This window comes from Nipponia nippon, unplaced genomic scaffold (assembly GCF_047370975.1).
Source record: "Nipponia nippon isolate SJK-2023a ecotype South Korea unplaced genomic scaffold, ASM4737097v1 scaffold_2, whole genome shotgun sequence".
NCBI classification, from domain to species: domain Eukaryota; kingdom Metazoa; phylum Chordata; class Aves; order Pelecaniformes; family Threskiornithidae; genus Nipponia; species Nipponia nippon.
Genome location: NW_028262336.1, coordinates 2,040,635 through 2,059,596, shown reverse-complemented (window position 1 = coordinate 2,059,596; position 18,962 = coordinate 2,040,635). Strand labels below are relative to the sequence as shown.

Genomic DNA, 18,962 nt, shown 5'->3' with positions numbered 1-18,962 from the left:
AGCAGCGGGCAGCATAGCAGCATGGCAGGGGAGTTCTGCCTGGTACCATGAAATCATGGGGCTGGAATGCACTTCAATGGAGCTGTTAGGTCAGGGGATAGGAGCCGTGTGCTCGAAAGTACTGGAGTTGGAAAAGGATAAAAACAAAAGGAGTGAAGACTTCCCAATGGGGCAGAGTGAAAGCCGCAAGACATGCAGCTCCAGCCCACAGGCACTCACTCATTCAGACATCTGTAGTAAGCACAGTGTGAGCCTGCTGTTCGTATGTTTAACTCTGTGTGGTGTGTGCACCTACACCACTAGTGCTGCATGTTAATCCTCACTCCTGTTAAAAGCGTGGTATCTGACAGATGTTTTAACATCTATTATTTGTTTTCTCTCAATAAGCCTTCTGCATGGCAATTCCAAACACCACGGCGCATTTCTCAGCAGCATTTCTAAATGAAGCTTGGCCCAAACCCCATTAAGATTCAGGTATTCTCTTACCTAACCTCCTTTTTCATGAGGAGGCGAACCACGGCTCTTCCTCACACTGAAAAACTGTCAGCATCCAAATGCTCTCAAATAATCAGGAATAAGCGTTACATTCTTGTCCCAGAGCAAGATGGATGAAGTCTGGCCCCGACACCCTGCAGTATGGCCACGTCCATTTTCAACACAAAAGGGAATACTGGAAAAGATGAGCGCTTCCCAAATCCAACGCTGCTCTCTTGGACCCAAGCAGAGCTTTTCTCATATGCCACACCTGTAGTAAGGAGGGCTACAGTCGTCAAGGCATCAATTCAGCAGTCAAAACCACGCTCATTCCCCGCTCGTGAGACAAGTGTGCCAGAACTGGGGAACAAACCAAGGCTGCTAGAGTTAAGGAAACCCTATCTGTGTGTCTCCTGAAAGACCATCGCAAAGAGCTTCATTTTTAAAGGAAAGAAGGTGTTAACAGCATGCTTGTCCAATCGACAGAATTTTTACAGAAGAATATTAGTAAAGTCAACTTGATGCTGTTCAGTTATATAGGGAAGTGTATGCATAATACACAACTTTCTCACGTTATTAATGACGTGGGCAGACTGACTTGGAGCCCACTGAATGTTACATCTTTGAAGACCACCAGATCTTTAAAAGAAACATGCAAACTGTCTAAAATTTATGCTCACGACAATCTACCACAGCAAAAAAATCTTCAAAGGGAGAACTCAAAAAAATACAGCTGCCTTAGACTGAGTTTGGATTTTGCCCTTAGTGGGCCAAACTGTTTTCACATACTAAGCACGGTCAGCCATTCTGTACCAAAAAACAGCCCCTTTCGCTATTTATAGGAAACCTGGAGAAGGAGGACAATCAATTTTAGGGGTTAAAATGTTCCCCTCAGAACGCAGACACAGGACTCTGGTCTGTTAAAGAGCACGCAGAGGAGCTTCCCAGCTCTTCCGCAGCCTGGCAGTACTAGACCCTAAAAGCAGCTCTGCAGTCCTTTGGATGCTGGTAGCTGTACACACTGCATTTCCAATTGTGTTTAAAAGCTTTTTGCAACCTCCAGAGCAGGACGCCATGTGCTCCTTAAACCATCTGCAGCTGTAGAAAAAGTTTCACAATAAAGGTTCTCTATTTCATTCCATGACTGTCAGCTGACTCAAATTTACTTCGTTAATACCCTCTAATTTAGACATCTGTACAATTTGAGTACATATTACTCTAATAGATATATACATAATTGGTATCTAAACAACACAACAGCTACAAGACATCTTTAAAAAAGCTGAGGATCTACGCAGGCAGAACGTTTACAGGCTTAAAAATTGAAATTAAAATATTAATAGTTACTTTAGAAAAATCTGTGAAAACATGTCTGTCTTAAAAATTAAACATTAGAGAGTCTGGTAAGTAACAGTTCAAGATTCCTTTAAAAACAAGCTTGGAAGTGTACAGCTAACCATACTCCAGAATTGCTTTTCCAAACTAAAAATCAAGTGAAGAGCAAAAGACAACCCCATTGCTGAAAGCATTTCATTGTATCACTGACCATAAAGTTACAGGGCTCCTTCCATGAGCTCAGCAGCACATCTGCAACATTTAAAATGGTAAGTCTCCCTTTGTTTATTAGTATAAGAAGCCACCTCTGCCTCCTTTAAAATTATAGGAAGTTACCCTTTTTCATTCTATTTTTTTTTTTTTTAAAGATTTTTAAGACTTCACCAGGAAGATTATTTTTGTTGTTGTTAAATTGATCAGGATAAGCACTAGGCAAACCCAAGCGTGAAACTCTCCTCATACCGAAACACAAACCACGGATACAAAATACAGCTATTTGGAGAGGTAACTAGTGATTTGGGAAGCCTCGAACTGCGTTCATTCAAAAGAAGAAACCAATTCAAGTCTCTGAAAGTGCTGAGAATCCACACTGAAAAGATCCCTGCGGATCAAAACATCCCATGTCACCAGCCAATTCTTAGTATCCTGATTAATCTCTCGTGTTTAGCTTTATGAATTCTGTGGGGGCTGAATACAAGTATTTACCTGCTGAATACATGTATTTGCCTGGCACAGTCAACAGAAAGCTGCTTCTCAAATATGTAGTAAAATCAGTCATAATACAGTTCCTCCGCTTCACAAAGAAGTTACACAAATAAAATCAAGTGAAAGCATTCACAGGAGTAAGGTTTTCAGAGCCTCCCTTCTTTATAGCTCCACAGAAATATTGCCATCATACACCTGAAATGACAGCAAAAAAGCTACAGTTACAAGGAAACCTTACACCTTATAAACACTTTCATCTTTTTGTGGGTTTTAAAAACAGAAAAAGCTAGCATCCAGCCAAGGAAGTAGGAGAAAGCTGCCAACAGACAGACACGTCTCAGGACTCCATAGGAAAACATCTGTACAATTACATAGAAGTACACATCGAAGTTGGGCTGGTTCGAGTCTGTTTTAGACCTGTTCTTTAACACAACAGACCACAGGATGATGACATTAATCCCGCCCTAGAAGTACAGAGGCAGTACATCTTAGCTTCTCAATCTAGCCAGTGGCGGGGGAGATGGACACTTAAATTTTCAAGACCCCCATTAGCCAGATATAGAGTATAAAATCAGTTCCCAAACAGTCTTTTGTTAATTGTATTCTTTGAGTAACTGAAGGTAAGGACAAGGCTTCAGACTAATTAATTTATTTAGACTTTGTTCATAAAGCTATCCAAGCAAGCTAACCGATGGGAGATAGGCTTATGCCTCTATCTATAACGTATCTAATAAATATTTTAATCTTTACATTAAATAAAGACTTGCTCACAAGCTCACCTTTGGGCTGAAACACAAGCAAGAGATTTCAGACCTCAAAAACCCCACCGTCACGGAAAATCATGACAGTATTACAATAGCAGCAGTACAATAGCAGCTGCAACAGAGATCACCCCGCAACCCACAGTGGTGGTTACTATTCACATGCTATAGCGTTTAGCCGCTCTGCTTTCTTTTAACAGCAGAACAGGTGAAGAGCCGAGCGAGATCTGCAGCATCGGAGCTAATTCCAAACACAGGTGGTGGGCAGGACGGAGAAAGCAGGAAGCCGACAGGAGAATCACTGCTGACATCTGCGACAGGGAAGATTGATGGCTTCCCTCTCTAGTTTTCCCCACTGTGTAGGCACGCAGGGGGTGGGGGAAAGGGACGGAGAAGCTGCTGTGCTGGCGACATAACACACCACACAGCCTCCGCAGCACCAGCGCTGATTAATGAGACTGGAACGACTCAGGAAACAGCAAAGGATCATTCACAGACTTTGCTCCTCTTGTTATAATTTTATCCGCGGCGGTTCGTTTAGCCAGAGCTGTCCCAAACTGAAGCAAGTTCAAGTTTGCCAGAGGAAAAGAAAATGTGAAAGTCAAAGGGAAGAAAGAGCAGCGTTAAGCAAACACAGACACGAGTAAAACACACAAATTGGAAAATCTGAAATTTCGAACACGAGGATCCTCCCAACAGGGATCAAAAAAGGAAGGAAAAAACCCCCAAAACTTGCCTCAACCTCAGAGACAAAAGAAATTCTTTGGCTCACCAAAGCCCCCAACTACTGCATCTTTTGCATCTGTCTATGATTTTTTTATTTCCCTCATTAATACTTTGCAACTTCAAAGCTCTCGTTGCTAAAATGATATGTTCGTCTGTTAATCTTGGCTTAGCAAAACCTGTCTTCAGACAGCTATTAAGCAGCAAAATGAAGGAAACCCAGACAAGTCAGATTTTACTAGCTAAAGCATAAATTTTAAAGCCTAATTGGGCCAATTTAAGTGTTAATGTTATTAGAGAGAAAAAAAATTGAAGGAAAAGGAAAACTTAGAAGCAGTCTATGTACTACAGACTTTGCTTCATTTATTGCTTTTTAAGCAATTACTTCTCCACAAACTTGCTGTAGAAACCTTTAAAACATGTTTATCTTGATCTGGTAATTCCGTATATCAAATTCAGCTGGTACAAATGCTATTTTATCACGCTTAATTCTTAAAATTAGGGATTAAACAGCTAACATTAAATTAGAAAGAAACATATTTAGACCAGAGCAAGTATTCAGATAAATGGCTTCTGAGAAAGGATTAACTCGTTGCTCAGAAACTGAACTAAATTAAGATTTAAATAGCACTGCCTGGTACCCCTTTCTTGAACGTCAAATGCATTTATATTTAAACTTAAGATTTTCATATTTATATTTAAAATGAGAAACACATTGAAAGGAGGAACATTTACAGCGCATGCTAACCCCACCCTATAAATTTAACTCTGCCCTCTAGGGCTAGCAAGAGACTACAGTATAACTGCATTTGGTTAGGCTGCCCTCTCACGCTGCCTTGTTAAAGATGACTGAGCAAACAGATCCTTTAATGGCGTAGGCTGCATCCCGCAAATGCGTTCCCTCATCTGCCTTTACGAGCTCCACGTGCCACTCGACGGGCGAGTGACAGACGCAAGGATTATCTGCAGCCGGTCCCGCAGGTCACGCCGCCACGCAAGAGAAGGCACCTCTGGACGCCAGGCAGCCACGGACCCTTCCCTCCCGCGCCCAGTGAAACCGGTTACGCGAACTCTGGCTAGGGGATTTCTAAGCAGCCGGCAGTCTACAAAGCAGAAGAGCTGGCTCAAGTGCTCTGCAGAGGTCCTAGGACAAGAAGCGCTGGTAACATCTGATGGAGCGGGAAGGGTTTGTGCGCAGTCGGTGAAGGAACCAAGCGCTGGGTCTGCATGCAGCCAACAGTGGTCACCAACCTTGTTCTAAACCACGACGTCCTCCTCAACAAGGACTCAGCCTGATAGTCTTATTTGTTTGTGCTGTGCTCCCTACAGTTTTCCACGCCAACTGGAAGGACAGCACGCTACGGCATCTGTTCAAAGCCGAGAGACGGCCCACAGCGGCGCAGTTACGGAGCCAGTCCAACGTATGCCGACACACGCGCCACTTCTGCACCTCCTGGCTTTCAAAGACGTACACAGAACTGCAGTTAATGGTTTCACATGGTCCGAGACAGGCAGCAGCCTAGAGCCCTAACCCTGCACTAACTATTCTCAAACCATTTACTTCCCTTTTGTTAAGCAAGGGCATAAAGCTTCTTCAATCAAAGTACCTAACTACAGACATTAACCGCAGGCCTTATCAGCCCATTTCACCCAGACTCAGTGAAAGGGCAAAGGACTTAATAACACCATGTTCTTACAACTGCTGCACAAGTAAGGTGCTAAGAACCAAACCAAATGAGTGCCTCGCTGACAGGAGGCTGCAGTGGGAGCTAAGCGTGCTGAACCATCAGCAGGAACATTCTGGCCAGCCGGGCAAGGCACGAGGCTCAGGCCAGTTCAGCATGTGCCGCTTCCAAACCCATTAGATGACACACAGCGCTCAAAGCTGGAAATTTGATAGTTACAGTACCGTAGGCATGGCTCGGAGAAGGTGGCACAAGGGAAAAGGGAGGGAGCAGAGACACAGGCTTATTACACTGTGGAGAACACCCCTAAGACACAAATCCACAGAAAAACTAGCTTACTGTCCATTGAACAATGTGGCTGAAGCAGCAGCAGCCAAACAATTAAGATTTGAGGGCACAGAGGCTTTCTGGAAACCGTTCTTCGGAGCACCCACCAGGCCTGCCTTCCTCCTGGTCCAGCGGCAGCCCCGGGGCCTGGCAGAAAGCACACTGGCACCAGGGAGAGAGCGGAGAACCTCGTGCTGCTCTGTATCGGTCAGCTTAACTTCAGTTCTTGGAAAAATACAGGAACAAATAAAGAACTTAGAAGAAATTACAGCCATAAACAGCAGACAGCAGTATTTCTCAAGAACTAGTGATGTCAGCTCACTCTAATAACCTTCTATAGCACAAGAGATGCTAGAATGGAGAAGCAGTAGTAAAGATTATATCCTGATTTTCATTAAGTTCCAATATTATCTCAGTTTCTCACAAGCTAGGGAAATAGCACCTAGAACATAATATATGCTGCGGCTGGAACTGGACAGAAAAAACCAAAATGGCACTTATTGATGGCTTACAGTGATTGGGGAAAGATACACCAAATACAGTTTTACAGGGTTTTTTCTTGGGTCCAGTATTATTTAATATTTTAATATCTTCGTTAGTAATCTGGATGATGAAATAAAGAGTATTCATTAAATTTGCAGATGACACAAAAGTAGAAGGATGATAAGGGCCCAAAATGATATTGACGAAGCAAAGAAACGGTCTGAAAAAACAGGATGTGATTTACCAGGGAAAAGTGCATGGCTCTATAGCGAAAGGACTACTCAACTGCACCAATGCAGGAGGGAGAAGAGCTGTCCAGGCAGCAGCTGCAGAACAGGGTCTGGGGGTTGTAACGGTCTAGAAGCTGAGTATGAATCAATACCATGCTGCTGCAAAACCACCACTTTTACAAAACACAGCAAAAGTTGCACAGAAATATACGAATAGGATTAAAATCCAGATGACACAAAAACTATTTACTCGCCCTACTAAGGATGAGGATGGCCTCAAACTGGAGCACTGGGACATGTTTTAGGTCCTGTGTTTCAAAACAGGGGTAGAAAGAGGCCACAGAAGTACGACCAAGTCCAACGAGACCTCAGAAATAAGACTACAGAGGAAAGCCTGAAAGAACAGAGGTTTAGCCCAGTGGAAGGAAGACTGTGGAGGGACAAGGTCTTAAACATGTCTTAAATATGTAGTCTTCTACATACGACTTTTGAGACCATGGGTAATAGGGTAAGAAACAACGAGCTTAAGTTGCAGTAGGAAAGATTAAGACCAGATGTAAAGAACGGTTTCCAACAGTAAGAGAAAGAAAACATTTCAGAAGAGTGCTTAGGGAGGTTCTTTATTAAAAAAAAAAAAATATATATATACACAAAATGTGTTGATAGAGATGTAGGGGCAGCTAATTCTTATTTTGGGCCAGGGGAAGCACCAGATCACCTCTAGTTGGTCTCTTCTGGTCCTCTGAGCCTATGATCTTATACAGGCATGATTAAGGTCAAAGTGCAATGACCAAAGAGGATGGAAGAGAAATTAAGAGTTCTCTTTAGGTAGGCTAGATCTCATAGCATCTCAAGATTCAAGTCTTTCTACCTGCATTTAACAAAATTTAAGAATTGAGGCCTTTTCACAGGTAGCAGCTGAGCACTGACATGCTTTGAAAAACCATTCCGTGTTGTCAAGAGATGTGAAATAAAGGTTACCATTTAATACTTGTAAATTGGTATATACCTACATTCAGAAGTGTACACTGCTTCAACAGAATACAACCGATTGCAACAAGTGAAGCATTAACACTCATTTTGCTACATGATACAGGCGTTACTGTCAAAAAATAAAGTATATTGTATTTCTAAATTATAAATGTAGGTTATTTGATATATGAAGTGTTGATCTGCTTTTAAGTTAACAGATGAAACCATTTTAAGTATTGAAAACATCGCAATCTTAAAGCATAACAAAACAAAAAGCTAAAGAATGCCCCCATAACTAAATACTTCCCTCCCAGAGAAATTAAATAAGTTTTATGTTTTTGATCACAGTAGTATCCAAATCTCTTAAAAACATCTGATCACTCTTGCTCCTCCTCTGATCTCTAGCTAAGAGTTTATTATATTTTTTATATATTTTGTTCCAGTGAGGAGTCTGCTTGCTACCAAGACCGCCCTATGGGATATAAACAAAGACTATCGACTTACATCTAGAGGGATGATTTTTAAAAAATATTTTTTGTTTGGAATTACTACGTTTCTTCAGAACATTGTCCTAGAAACTCAAAGAGTAGTTCATTTCCTCTCCATTATTTTATTTGGCAATTTCCTGTAGCAAGGAAAAGTTGGCTTCATTTCACATGGGGCCAAAATTAACACAGCTGTTCAAAAAATTTCACCTTGTGGTCACTGCCTGAAATTCATCTCAGGTGAAAAGGAAAGTTTTAAAACCACCTGATGGCTGTTGAGAGGCCCTAGGAGGTTTAAGTCTCAGTAAATTCCCTAACGGTGCACACATGCACAAAGAAAATGCTACAGCTGGTCCTCCTTGTCTATGCTGAAGAGAATTCCATCAATTTAAATATTTTAGACATAATAATCATAGTTGTATCAGGAACTTCTACAGAATTCTAATAACTTTTTCTGAAGACAGACAATACTCACACACTACATTTAAACTATTTTTATCAGTGCAGGTTGCTCCTGAAATCACCAGACTGGGCTGTTTCCACAGGAAGGACAAACGATGGATGAGGAATGGATGAGGGGGACAGAGAGGTTCATTTGTGCTCAGGTCTTGCCCTCCAAGGGGATGTAGCCAAGGCACGTTCCTCTGTCCAGCAGCACATAAGCTCATCTGGACGCCCTAGTTTAGATACAGGCACTGACCCCAAAGAGTAAATGATCAATAAAAGCTATATCCTCTTCCTAAGGAATTTAATCCAAGGTTAAGTTGAAAATGAGTGTAGTCTCTGTATTTCCATCGAAGACTGAATTTACAACTGATGAAGTTTCCTGTATATAGAGCAAATTCTTTGCTTACATGAGAGGACGCTCTTGGAGGACTGATATCTAATGTGCACCAGCACCTTCAGTCACTAGCAGAATAAAGCGCTGCTTAAAAAAGTCTGCCCCTTGATCACCAACATCTAAGGAACATAAAAACAAAAGCAATACAGGTAAGGATTTGTAGCAGTACAATCAAGGGTTATCACGTTTGAGACCTAAAGCATGTAGAAGTTTATAGAGCATTACCTGTGAGACTAGAAAGGCTGCAGCACACACCGCCCACGTCACAGCAAACTGTAGTCACAATCCCGCTTATTACGCACCTTGAGCCCAGATAACGTCAAATGAAAAGTTCCCTTGTTCGTGTGTGACGCTCACCGCTTTGTTTTAAAGATGAGCTCTCCCTTGCTAGCTTACCTGCATTATTCCAACTGGCCCACAGGAAACCAGGCAAATCACCAACTCCCAATTTGGATGCACCCTTTGGAGTACCTCAGGGTAAAAGAAGCCGACTGCTTGTACTGCAGGTATCCCAGAGATGGGTAATACTCCGTTCTTCCTTGAGTACTGGCAAGTATTCTACTAGAGACTTAAAATCAGTGTTGCATGGCCAACTGCAAAAATGTCCCTCTGAAGGGAGTGGCAGCACCTTTGGCTTTTCTGGCCTGGCTTAACGCTTGATGAACATGCAAAGTGCTGACACTGCTTTAACTCTGAAGATCTCAAATGTGGCTGTCTTCCAGGGGAAAAAAAAACCAAAACAAAAAAACAAACACAAAAAAACCCCAGTGGAAGCGTACGAAGAGCAGAATGCGTACTCGTTCTTGGTGGCAGCAATTACATGGGCTAATTTGTTGCCAGCAGAGATGCAAAATGAGATTCGGTCAGGAATTCAGAGGGCTGGACCCCTCATTCCCTTTACATAAGCAACAAAGAGGCTTTGAAATGTTTGAAACTGTTTTGTTCTTCCATGCAAACGGAAAGCACCCTATGGATGCCTATTAAGTAAAGTCTTTCCACATCTTGGCAAGTATGTGATTTCAAGAAAAATATTTGCAAATGGATAACCCAATTCAAGTAGAAGTCAAAGACCACCTTTGAAAGAAACTTTGATGTGGCTATAAAAAGATTATATTTAGGAAGGATAGTGTAACGTGGCTCTGTCATCAGAAGTTTGTACCTCTCCATATTTCTTTGCTGTTGTTAATGTAAAAAGCAACGCTGGTAAGCAGAAAAGAGAAAGGATTAAGGCAGAATCCCTGAAAAGAACTGTTCCTGCTGTTAGATAAGCTCAAAACAGGCCATTTAGCAATCTCGCTGCCAAAGGACAGGGCAAGTGACAGAAATAGTTGCTATGTGAATCTTCAGCGAGATCATCAGGAAGCCTGGAGTCTTTTATTAACATGAAAATGTTGCTACGTCTTGTCCAAGGCACAGCTAACATGTCAGATTCCAAAGTCAGAACTTGCATCTCGCAAAAGGAAAAAAAAAAAAAAAAAAGATAATGGTGAGACTAGAAAGTTGTGAAGATGCTAGCAATTCCATTTTTTTTTGAATGCTGGCCAACAACCTTCCAAATGAGATTAATAGTTCAGTGCCCAGATTGTGAGGAGGACACTACGAAGCCCAAGGTATAATATTTGATTGTCACTGAGTGTATGTGACCAGCAACGACAGTGATGGGATTCAAAAACCACATATACTTCATCTGTCAGAGTGGGAGTATGTATGCAATTTCATCTCATTTTACTTCTGGGAACTAGAATAGTTATACAGGAGCTCGGAGCCTCAAAAATGGAAACTTAGCACTCTCCAACCCTGGGATCTTTCTCAAAGGAACGTAAATAATGACACCCACCGAACTAGGTGAACTAGATGGGCTTACCCCACTTTGAAATATCAACGAGAAGCACTTAATTCACCTTCTAATGTGTACTGTAAGGCTCTAAACCCCTTATCTACAAACAAGGTAATCTAAACAAAAAAAAGTTCCTAGTCTGTACAGTTATGAAAGTGCCTTCTAAATACCTATGAAGCATAGCAGGGTTTTATCTGCCTGGTTATGAAGATAACATCAGCATCCTGCTAGTAGTTCATAACATGATCTATGGGCAACACCATGAAAATTGAGGAAACCCCTATTAGTGACAGTAATTCTTCATTCAGATATGGTGCAGACATCACCGAAGCAATCAGGTAAACTCCACCTTTCCATTACTTCTGCCAGCTCCAAGAAGTGGAAGCAAGCCCTAGCATACTTCCAAGAACTCAAGGTGAAAAGTAAAAGCAAACATTTCATTTCTGGTAGCAATCATCACAAGAATGAGGGAAATGAAAAAGTAAGTATATATACTTCATTGTATATTTGTGTGTGTGTGTGTCTACATATATACAAACATATATCTATTTCCTTTCCCTCGCAGCGAGAACGTCAGCGCACTCTCAAGGTGGACATCTCTGGGGGCAAAAATGTATTTAATCCTGTCCGGTGGATACACAGATTTGCCTGATACAACAGAAAATTCTAAAATCTGCCACGTGATTTGTCTGAGTTGGGCACTGCAAGAATGGTATTGTTACAGTCAAGGGCTCAAATAACCAAAAGGAAAACAATTTCAATTCACTACTTACGAACTCAGCAGAGCTCAGAAAATATATGATCTAAGGTGACTTAACTGACTTAATGTTTAGGGGTTTTCTTCACTTCAACTTCTGATCCTACTGTAATTTGAGTCAACTCCACAAAATGTTTGTTCATCTAACCCTAAGAGTCCCAGCATAAACCACAACTTGTGTCATGGAAAAAGTAATTGTTGAATGTCTAGAATAGCACTTGCTGTATTAGTAAATGGAAATTCTACCTGCCAATCAAGCAGCATTAAAACAAGACCCCAAGTCTGCGGTCTAGAGACAGAGGTGATCCACTGCAGACTGCACAATTCACAATGTGTTTGTCCAACACATGCACCGGAGAAATTTCCACAAAACTTCAACATCCAGGACTGCCAGAGTAGCATCTTTCATTAAACTCACTGTACAAAAACAAGTTAATAAAAACAGAAGTCTCTCAAGAGAAAAAACAGGCTCAGCCAAGAGACTGAAAGCAAGGGCCAGAGGGGGAAAGAATGGTGGGACTCTACCCAAGCCCTGCCAAGACGCCAGAATAAAGGGCTGTTTCCTGCTAAAACAATCTACGTTTGCCAGACTTTATTGTTAGAACTCCATTATGGAAATGAATAGGACCCGTTCACGCCTCAAAGATCCCTCATTTCTGTCTACAATGGGGGCTCTCTCCTGTGCAGCTACGACAGTGGCCAAAATCCACTAGAAAGAAGGCAGCAAGCAAGGCAGATTAGGAGAAGTCTCTCTACGACTGGAAGGTCCCGTAAATCTGTGTGGAAATCCGAGTTCTCTCAAACCCAGCGAAGACCCAGGAAATGTAAATTCTCTCTGCATACTAACTTCCCTTCAGCCCTGAAAACGATACACAAGCTAATGGTTTCATTCTGGCATAGAGAACGCTTCTAATGCTTTATCTGAAAGGTAAGCCAGTTTCCTTAGAGGATGAAACATAAGTTATTTAGTGACTAAAATAAAAACAAACGACTGATTAGGAAAGACTTCCATTCCAACCTGGACAGGAGACACTAGAGGTTTAATCCAAAGGCTGGCACATGTTGCTAAGTCCAGCTGATTTCATGAGGAGTTGGGTAACTAAATAACTTCTAGTATTTGTGCCCAACAACAATAGTAAAAAAAAGTTAAAATTCAGGAAAATAGGAAAACAGGAAGTTAAAAAAAGGTACCAATTTCTACACATGAATCCACATAGAGGCTACTTGTATTTGGAAAGCATTTCTCAAGCCCCTTATAGCTTTCCTAAAGGTCCTGTAGATAACAACATACCGAACCACCCCGTACTGGACACCAGGGAACCGCACGGGTGTTTGCTCTCTAAGAGGTATTTCCATTTCCAGCTTTTTTTCCTCAGTCAAAAGCACTTTGCTACCTCCAACCTTCATACTCTGTAAAAGAAAGAGGTGCTACACCGGCGACTGTCACAATCATAAATCCAAGGCAGGTACTTAAAAAACTGTCTGCTCATCCATCGATCTCAGGACACGACTGCCTGGACGGACGTTCTGGAGTTGACCTGCTGCAGTAACCCGTGTAGGCGCGCCGCTTGTTACACGCATCTGGGGACTCATTTCATTAATGGTTAACAAAGTGACCCCCATGCGACAGCAACAAATTCAAGATGGGAACACGGATGCTTTTAAATTGTTTGCATTTCATTCATAACACATCTGAATGATACTAAAAATTGAGCTCTCTCTCCCACTACAGTTTTAACTAAATTTTTGAAATCCTTAAGGATTAGGGCCTGGTAATTTCAGTTACTTCCTTTCTCCGGAACCCATATGGTAACTACAGCTACAAATTTTCAAGATTAAATTTGCAATCTGGGAAAAAGCATTTTAATGGTCTCCTCCAAAACAACCCTTCAATTTTTATCTAACTGCCTTTTTCACAGCCATCTTCATTAAAAAATATGAAACATGACCCGTCATTAAGATGACTAGCACAGCAACAATGGAGCGATCAGGTAGCCTGAAGACAGAAAGAACAATAGTTCCTCAAAAAACGAATCAAATTTCATCAGAGCCAACCAGTCTGAAGATCTCTTCTTAAAGTACTGAGAATACTGGCCAGAATCACTGAGGTTCACAGGGGCCTAGCAAAGCATCAGAAGGCCAAAAAAGGACAAATGTCATTCCTGTCTCCAAAAATACAGGAACAGAGGAGCAGTCTGGGAGGTAGCCTGCTTAGCATCAGTTCTCAGTGAACAAAACCCATCTTTTGCAATTCCCTAGAAGATAACTAGAGGAAAACAACAGCAAACATGGATTTGTTAAGAGCAACGCATGCCAGATGAGTCTAACTTTGGCCTTGAGACCCATTAGGCTGTCACAGTCGAGGAAGATGCAGTAAATGCGTCTTGATTTTAGCACCACCTTCGGTCACAAACTGTAAAGCAACCTAGAGAAACTACCTACAGGGATCTATGCTGTGGCATTTTTTCAGTTATTAACTCAGGTGAAGAAACAGGAACGTTCCCAAATGAGCTGCTAAGATTACCAACATGTTGGCTAAGATTCCTTGGATTTGAAGGTCTTGTACTTGCAGCGGCCCTGACTAAACACTCCCCAGAGATGTTTTCTGTGCAGCACTCACTGAGAGGCAGAAGAAGCAACCTTGGGACTGCGGGACTCAAAGCAAACTTCTCTTTGCGTGACCCAAACAACGCCTGCTAGAGTCACTGTCCTGAGTGTCATTACAGCAAATCCAACTTTGAGTGCCAGAAAAAAAAATGACCAAATTCTAGCACCAAAGAGGAAAGGAAAGTATTTTGTGTTAAAAAATACCAACCCTTGCGGCTGGAAGATGCAGTTCTGTACCACATAAAGCTGAAAGAGAATCCCCTTCCCAGTGCATCACTCCTGTGAAAGCTGACAAGAGATGAAGGACATCAAAACGTACGGCTTAGCGACAGCAATGCAGCCATTGTAATAGATCATGTGTGAAGGCCAGGGAAGGCTTACCTACCAACGAGGGAAGACCGGGCTAGGGGAAAAGGCAGCAAAATGAGGGGTTCATGTTTTCTTTACCAGATGCTCTCAGGAAGAAAAGCAATATAGGTATTCTTACAATAACTGTAATAGTGATAACTACTTTGCTACTAGAAAAGGAAAAACGGTGCCAAAGACTCCTGACTTCTTCTTGAAGGCAAATAACATCTAAAAGTAGGCCTCCAGCGGGGAGCCTGAAAAGCCATCGAGTGATGCCTGATACTCTATTATCAAAAGCAAGACCTCATCATTCTTCTACTTCACTGAGGTAACCCTGAAGGTAGTAAACTACCTTCTGGTATGCCTCAAACATACTACGTAGCAGGAGCTACGTAGATCAGAAAGTCTGAAGGGGGTATGTGCAATGCTGACTAGGCTCCTCTCTGAACAAATCAGAAGTCCATTACGGGGTATACAGGAGAAAAAGAGATACCTTGTCTAAGAGCTTGAGTTCACACCAGTACAGAGATGCTCCACAGTTAGTCACTGGCATTGGTAGTACTGCTGATAGATAAAGATTTTCCTCCCCAATCACCTAAGCACAAACAGTCCCTATCTTTACTTCATTCACGTGCTTAGATTTTTTTCATCAGCGGCTGTTACGGTTAGCCATGAAGGTCTGAATTGGAGCAAAGAAAGCCTACACAGGCTGGGCTTCGACCACTGGCCACTTCTGAGCTTAAATGATTTGGCTTTGCAACAGTGAGACTACAGCGAGATTATCCATCGAGGATACTGAGGTAACAGCTAACCCATGAAACTCACTGACTGACTCAACGTGAGGCCTGATTTAGTAAGATTTAAGATATAAATGAACACTTACAGTGATAGCAACAACTTCTAGAGCTTTCCTGACAGGACTAAACCTAATTCATATTTTATCAGGCCATACACCAGCAGCTGACTGACTCACCTCAGATTCAATTTTCCTACTGACAGGTTATGCCATAGTTGGATTTCTCAGAATTTTATCAGTAATTCCCCTGAGTACCTGTTAGATGCCATTTTTAAGAGTGTCTTATCAAAGTAACAGACTTGAAATGACTTTCTATAACCCTGGCTTAGAGACCACTGAGGAACAGTACATCAAGGAATTTGAAAATAAGCTCTTAAAAGTCAAGATACCCCAAATACAATTAATCTCTCCAATAAAATGCTACTTTCTTCTTAACCACATATATTATGCCTACATATTCCAGTTGTGTACTAGAAATATGTACAACAAAAAGTGTAGCGGAACTTTTCCACAGGATGATAAATCCAGCATAATGATGAACTGTGCACTACAGTGAAACAAAGCCGAAACCACAGAAGTTACACATTCTAATAAGCATGACTATTATCAAACGTTTAAAGACCAAAACTATAAGGGTGCCAGCAGATATATACTGCTCAAGCTTGAAGACAAACACATTTCCAGCTTGAAACCTGAATATTCCTCATTAGCACACAACAAATACATGACCTGTTCCAAGCTGCCTGCTGTAATAGTTGAACTACTCTGAAGTCCAGTCTGGCAACAGGAACAGCATAAATTAGGAAGCCAGGTTTTTTTATTCAATTCTTTTGAAGAAGCACTGAAGTACCACTTCAATTCCAGTGCAATTCTTTCCAGACAGACATAAGAGGGCACTTAAAGCGAGAGGAAAGTGACAAAAGCCCACAGCATATTGGACTTGCAAATTTAAGATCAGAGAAACAGCTTAAATTGCTACTGTTATTTGGGGGCGGGCGGTATGAAGTTACATAACTAACACTAACTTCAGGCTTCTTGCTTTTTAAATTGAAACATTTAAAGAATAATAGGAAGGAAGCACATTCTCAGACCTATCACACCTGAAGGACATCAGGTAACGAACCAGGTGACAAATCACCTGATGAGTAATCTTGATCTGAGGGGCAACTCAGAGGTGGCAAAGAAGTTCACGTCAGAGCGAATATTAAGATATAACAGAGCCAAGCTCGCTCAGAGCAGATTTCTCTATTACACAAGATAAACCAGAATCTTTTGCTAGGGGAATGAAAGCAGGGCAGGGTACCTGCTAGGATACTGAACCGATGCCAAAGAGCCACCATGAGTAGCTGGAAAGATAAGCATATACAAACCCTTTCGATATTTTTCAAAGAACTTTGCAGTTCTCGTTCTAAAAATAAAAAGTGGCTTGAGGCATCTTTGCAAGATCTGCGTGTTGTGTGCTTTGGCAAACGTATTACAGGGACAGTGTCACTGTTCAAATTTTAAGTGTTAAAAACCTAGGAAGATTTCATAACAAGTGAAATGAAATCAAAGCACCTAAAGGAACAGGAACACCCAACAAGCTTATTGAGTATGCCACGTCAAGACGCCTTAGGTCTTCTATATGGTTACAATTCAAAGTAGTCTTATACACAAATGAATTCTGAGACGAAAAAACATAAGCGGAAACCTTCCCTCTGCCTCATAGGAACACCTAGTAGGAAGCATACAGTTACTAAGTAAAATACTGGTTATGAAAGTTTCATATGGGATAACAGGTCCTCCCTCTTTCCTTCTCATTCTGCCTCCTCAGTAGAAAGGGCAGAATCAAGGTCATTTGCACGCTATTAGCTGTCTTGACAAGTAACTGAAATATGCCTTAATTTCTTAAGTTTAACCTTAAAAATCCCAGTTTTGAGATAACTCAAACATTCCTGCAACTTGTAGTTTACCCAGGCTCACCACTATATACACCAGCTTTTTGTGTACTAGTGTATGTTTTAGCTTGAAATTCTCAGAGTAACAACTCCGTAGCTGAGGGTAACAGCTAGAATTCAGTTGCCGCAAGGTCACAGGCAGCACAGATAACACCAAGAAACTGAAAGCCACCTTTGATCTTCTACTTATCCTATTTCTCCTCACAAGCAACATAAGACACATCCACCCTGACACCTGTCCTGGATAAAGCGCTCCATTAGAGAAGCATAGCATGCCATTCGGGATTTGGATGATATACGAACGTGAGCGTGATTTTCATGGAAAAGCCAATTGTCCAGCTAAGGGAAACATTCACTTAAACGATGCAGCATTAGTATTATTGTCATCAAATTGTTTTAGTAAGTAATTTTTCCATTCATTTTAAAAACACGACTACAAGCTACATAAAAATTTAGATTCATAAGGCAAATAATTTACAGACAGAAAACGTTATGAAGGAGGTTGCCTACAATCACATGCTCGCTAAATACATTCCTACCTGCCTTGGCTGATCGCTTAGGGTATCTTCCGAAATACGATCAATGCACTCAATTGCTCCTTTATTTCAGTTTTGTGATGGGGGGGGGGAAGTTCCTGTCCCTTATGGTTACAATGAAAATCCCAAATGCGTTAAGCAAATTTAACCACTACTACACCCCACTGAAACTGCGTAAGTACCAAGGTTGACACACATCCTATAACTAATGCTCAGACGCCTATACGGTTTTTTTTCCTGCTGGAGGAGATAGGCAGGTACATTTAAAGCGGGGAGACAATGCTCTGGGGAAAAAGCAAAGACCAAGGCTGCACAACGCCCGCGGTACCTCAGCGCCGGAACGACCACCCGGACACCCCCCAGCCGCGGGGGAGCAGCCGCCGCGCCCCTCCCCTCACTCGCCGGCCCAGGCCGCCCGCTCTCCCCTGCCCCTAAACCCCCTCTGCCCCGCGGAGGACAAGCCCCTGCGGCTGAGAGGCGCCGGGGCCAGCGGGCCGGCAGGCGGGGAAGGAGGACGGGGCCGCGGGAGGGCGGCCTGAGGGGCGGCAGGAGCCGAGGGCGACCGCCCCGGCCCCGCCCCCGCCCCGCGGCCCCCGCCGCGCATGCGCGGAGCCGTCCCGCTGCACGGAGGGGCGGGCTTGGCGCTCGGGCCGGCCCAACCGCAGAGACCGGGAGGGGGCCCCGCGTCTGCGCCGGGCGGGGGCCGTGCGCCGGGCGGGGGCCGTGCCCCGGGCCCGTTACCTGGCCGCGGGCGCCGCGGTGCAGGGCCCGGATCAGTCCGCTCGGTGTCGCCATGGCAAAGGCGGGAAGGGGTCAGCGCATGCGCCCCGCAGCCGCGTGCCCGCCGGCCGGCGCGCGCACGCGCACGCGCAGCGCAGGAGCGGCGGCGGGAGGGCGGGGCCGCCGGTGGGCGGGGGGGGGCGGTCACGTGGCGGGCGCGCGGGGCCGGGGAAGGCGGGCCCGGGTCCTGTCAGCGCCGCGCCGCCCGCAGCCGCCGCTCGCCTCAGGGGCCCGCCTCGGCTGCCCGCCGCCCCCGAGGCGGCCCTGCTCGGCAGCGTGCCCCCCGCCCCCGCGTAACCCCCGAGGTCTACCCGGCTCCCCTCGGGTCGCCTGGCCGCGCCCG

General features: G+C 43.4%; 1 protein-coding gene across 5 annotated transcripts in view; it reads right to left on the bottom strand.

The window, feature by feature from the left end:
* The window catches only part of WARS2 (tryptophanyl tRNA synthetase 2, mitochondrial), a 43,929-nt gene extending 25,221 nt beyond the window's left edge, over nt 1-18,708 (bottom strand). Inside the window, exons 1-2 of one of the 5 annotated variants that reach the window (XM_087757553.1) lie at nt 18,581-18,640; nt 487-745 (exon numbers count right to left, since the gene is read on the bottom strand). Coding sequence is in view for 2 of the 5 variants with exons in the window: in XM_087757551.1 (XP_087613677.1) it covers nt 18,581-18,634 (54 nt within the window). In the remaining 3 variants the exon portion in view is untranslated. Of the gene's footprint in view, nt 1-486; nt 746-17,842; nt 18,024-18,167; nt 18,269-18,580 lie in introns of those variants that run through there. The other 4 variants (XM_087757551.1, XM_087757555.1, XM_087757552.1 and 1 more) reach the window with 4 other exon arrangements.
* Nucleotides 18,709-18,962: the final 254 nt, after the last annotated feature.